At 43.7% G+C, this 3008-nt stretch overlaps 1 protein-coding gene across 3 annotated transcripts in view; it reads right to left on the bottom strand.

Annotated features, from left to right (window-relative positions):
* The window catches only part of UNC45B (unc-45 homolog B (C. elegans)), a 36475-nt gene that overhangs the window by 26567 nt on the left and 6900 nt on the right, over positions 1 to 3008 (bottom strand). For all 3 annotated transcript variants that reach the window (XM_012648664.1, XM_012648665.1, XM_012648666.1), the window contains exons 5-6: positions 2098 to 2265; positions 1368 to 1536 (exon numbers count right to left, since the gene is read on the bottom strand). In XM_012648664.1, coding sequence (XP_012504118.1) covers positions 1368 to 1536; positions 2098 to 2265 — 337 coding nt within the window. The remainder of the gene's footprint in view (positions 1 to 1367; positions 1537 to 2097; positions 2266 to 3008) is intronic.

Here is a 3008-nt window from a genome sequence, read left to right as displayed (position 1 = left end):
CGCCTGGCCAAAAATATCTTTAACAATGATATTAATAGTATTCAAATCTGAGAATGTGTTGATATGGGAACTCTCAGCCTCACTTGGTGAGCGTGCAAACTGATGCACCCTCTCAGAAAGGAATTGGATGGCAAGATGAAGAAAGAACTTTAGTTATGTTCATGACTTTAGACCTAGTACTCCCATTTCTTGGAATTTGTCCCAAGGAAATAATTACGAATGTAAACATGAATTTATGTAAAGAATGGCTACTGAAGTGTTTTGCATAAGCATGCAAATTGGAACCAATCTAAATCTCCAATAATAAAGAGCTGGTTGATGAATTATAATGTATCCACACAAGGAAGTATTATGAAATTATTTAAAACAAAGTTTTCTGCATAAACCTGCCTCTGTGAACCTGCCAGCCAGAGCAGAAACTTCCAGACTGATGCCTAAGACCTTGATGTGCAGGAAGAAGCATGAGTTTATACAGTAAGAAACAAATATAAAATTCATAACTCTTAAAACCAAAGAAATTTTTAAAGAATATTCAATGGTATGCAATACTAAAATAATGCTGAGTGAAGAAAAAAACATAAAACCATCCATAGCAGAATTCTAGTTTTGTTAAATAGATATTTACATGGATAGACAGAAAAAAGGAAGGACATACACAGTAGTGATAATAGTGGTTATCTGAATGGGTGATTATAGGTATTTTTTTCATCTTTACATAGTTCTATATTTTTCTACATTTCTCCAGTAAGCCTCTGTTACCTTTTTAAAATTGTAGTAAAATGTACATAACATAAAATTTACCACTTTAATCATTTTCAGTGGCATTAACTATACTCACGTTGCTGTGCAACCATCACGACAATGCAACCACATTTTCTGATCTTGCAAAACTGAGACTCCATCCCCATTAAGCAATAATTTCCCATTCCTCCTCCTCCAGCTCCTGACAAACACCTTCTACTTTCTGCCTCCATGCGTTTGACTACTCTAAGTACCTCTTATGAGTGGACTCATACCGTATTTATCCTTTTGTGACTGCCTTATTTTACTCACACAATGTCCTCAATGTTCATCCATGTCGTAGCATGTGTCAGAAGTCCCTTCTTTTTTAAGACTGAATGATGTCCCATCGTATGTATGCACCACATTTGGCTTGTGCAGTTACCTGCCGATGGACACTTGGCTTGTTTCCCTCTTTGGGCTATTCTGACTACTGCTGCTCTGCCTGTTACTTTTATAACCAGAAAATACAGATAACAAAATCAAGTCACTGCCACACACAGGGAACGCCCAGTCTGAGCTGGTGACTGACTCTCTCCTTCCCCTATCCCCTTCCCCTTGAACTAAAACTGAAGGTCGTCTCCTACCTAGAACCAGGGCTTCCTCCTTTCCTCGATGCTCCTGCTTATCCTCCCCAGACAGGGAGTCAATGACGGCTTGGAGCAAGTTGCAGACGGCCAGAGACATCTCCTCATTCTCCCCGGACATGAGGCTGCAGATTCGGTCTATCCGCACCGCGTGCAGAATCGCTGTGGCCTGGACGCCCACAGAGAATCGCGGTCAGCTGCCCGGCCCCTCCCTTCCAGCTGCCATGCAGGTTAGGGGGTGCATGATAACTGTCCCCACCCCACTCCATGCAGTAGGGAAATGAGCCCAGGCAGTTGATGCCTCATGGGCCCCCCGCCCCCCGGTCCTGGAAAGCTCTTGACACAGCCATGTCCCTTCCAGAGGTCAGGGCTGTGCCATCCAATATGGTGGCCACTTGCCACATGGGACTGTTGGGCGCTTGCAATGTGGCAAGACCACATTGGGATGTGCTGTAAGTATAAAATACACACTGGGTTTCAAAGACTTAGCATGAAAAAATGTGAACTGTCATAGCTTTGCATTTAGCTCTTCCCCACAAACCACGTTCAATAAATTTATCTTTGTTTAGTCAAACCCGTTTCCAGCTCAAAGGAAAAAAGCACTGGAGCACTCTTTAGACTTTGTATCAGGTTCTGTTGATGCCAGCCACAGCCCTGACCATGCATGGCACCCTCCTGATCCTTAGACCAGCAGCCATTGGCTGCACCTGCCCCACAGCCAGGCTCTTACCCTGGCTCGGTGGCCGCTGCACATGCCCGACAGGGTCCGCACTGCAGCCAGCATCAGCTCAAGCCTCTTGGTGTCCAGAAGCTGCAGCAGCAGGGCCACTCCATTGCCCTGGAAGATCTTCTCAGCCCCTGATTCCTCACGGCCTAGGACAATGAGGTTGTTGGCAGCCTAAGGAGGGAAGAGGCAATGTGGGTTACAAGGGAGGTACGGCTGTCCAGGCCTTGACCATGGGCCAAATACAAGAGCTGGTGCAAAGACTAGGTCTTGAGAACATCTTTCTGTTCTCTCACCTTGTAATCCTACTGCTGGAAACCCAGCCCAAGAACATAATACAAAAGAAGAAACAAAGTAACTTACATAAAGACCAATTTGATGCAATATATGGCAGCCATTAAAATCATAAATAAAAAGACTAAGAGTAACTTGGAAAAAAATTGGTAAGTAGAATCAGAATCAGATGTTTACTCTGATTATACTTATGTTAAAATAAAGCTGTGCATACATTCTTATGGAGAAGGACTAGAAAAATAAAGTGTTCTTACATGAAGAATCATTTCCTTACAATTTTTCCTTTAATGTAATTTTGCCATTTTTTTTGTTTATTTTCCTATTCAGGGGAATCTGAAATTGTAGGGGTTCTCAGGAAGGCAGAAGGTGGCAAGCAGAAAGATCACTAAATGGGACCTGAAAGCCCTGGGTTTGAGTTCTGATTCTGCTAACTGGTAGCTGTGTGAGCTTGGGTGAATTACAGCACCTCTCTGGACCCCAGAATCCTCATCTGTAAAATCAGGCCATTGAGCTAGAAGGGTCTCAAGTCTCTTCCCACCTAAAGCCTTCTACCGTGAGGATACATGAACCTTCGAAGGCCCCAGGTCTGGAACAGGAGATCTCAAGCAGGACTTGAGACCCCA

The sequence above is a fragment of the Propithecus coquereli genome, unplaced genomic scaffold (genome assembly GCF_000956105.1).
Source record: "Propithecus coquereli isolate 6110/MARCELLA unplaced genomic scaffold, Pcoq_1.0 Scaffold291, whole genome shotgun sequence".
Lineage (NCBI taxonomy): Eukaryota > Metazoa > Chordata > Mammalia > Primates > Indriidae > Propithecus > Propithecus coquereli.
Note: the sequence above shows the minus strand (reverse complement) of the source record. Positions and strands in the feature narration are given on the sequence as shown.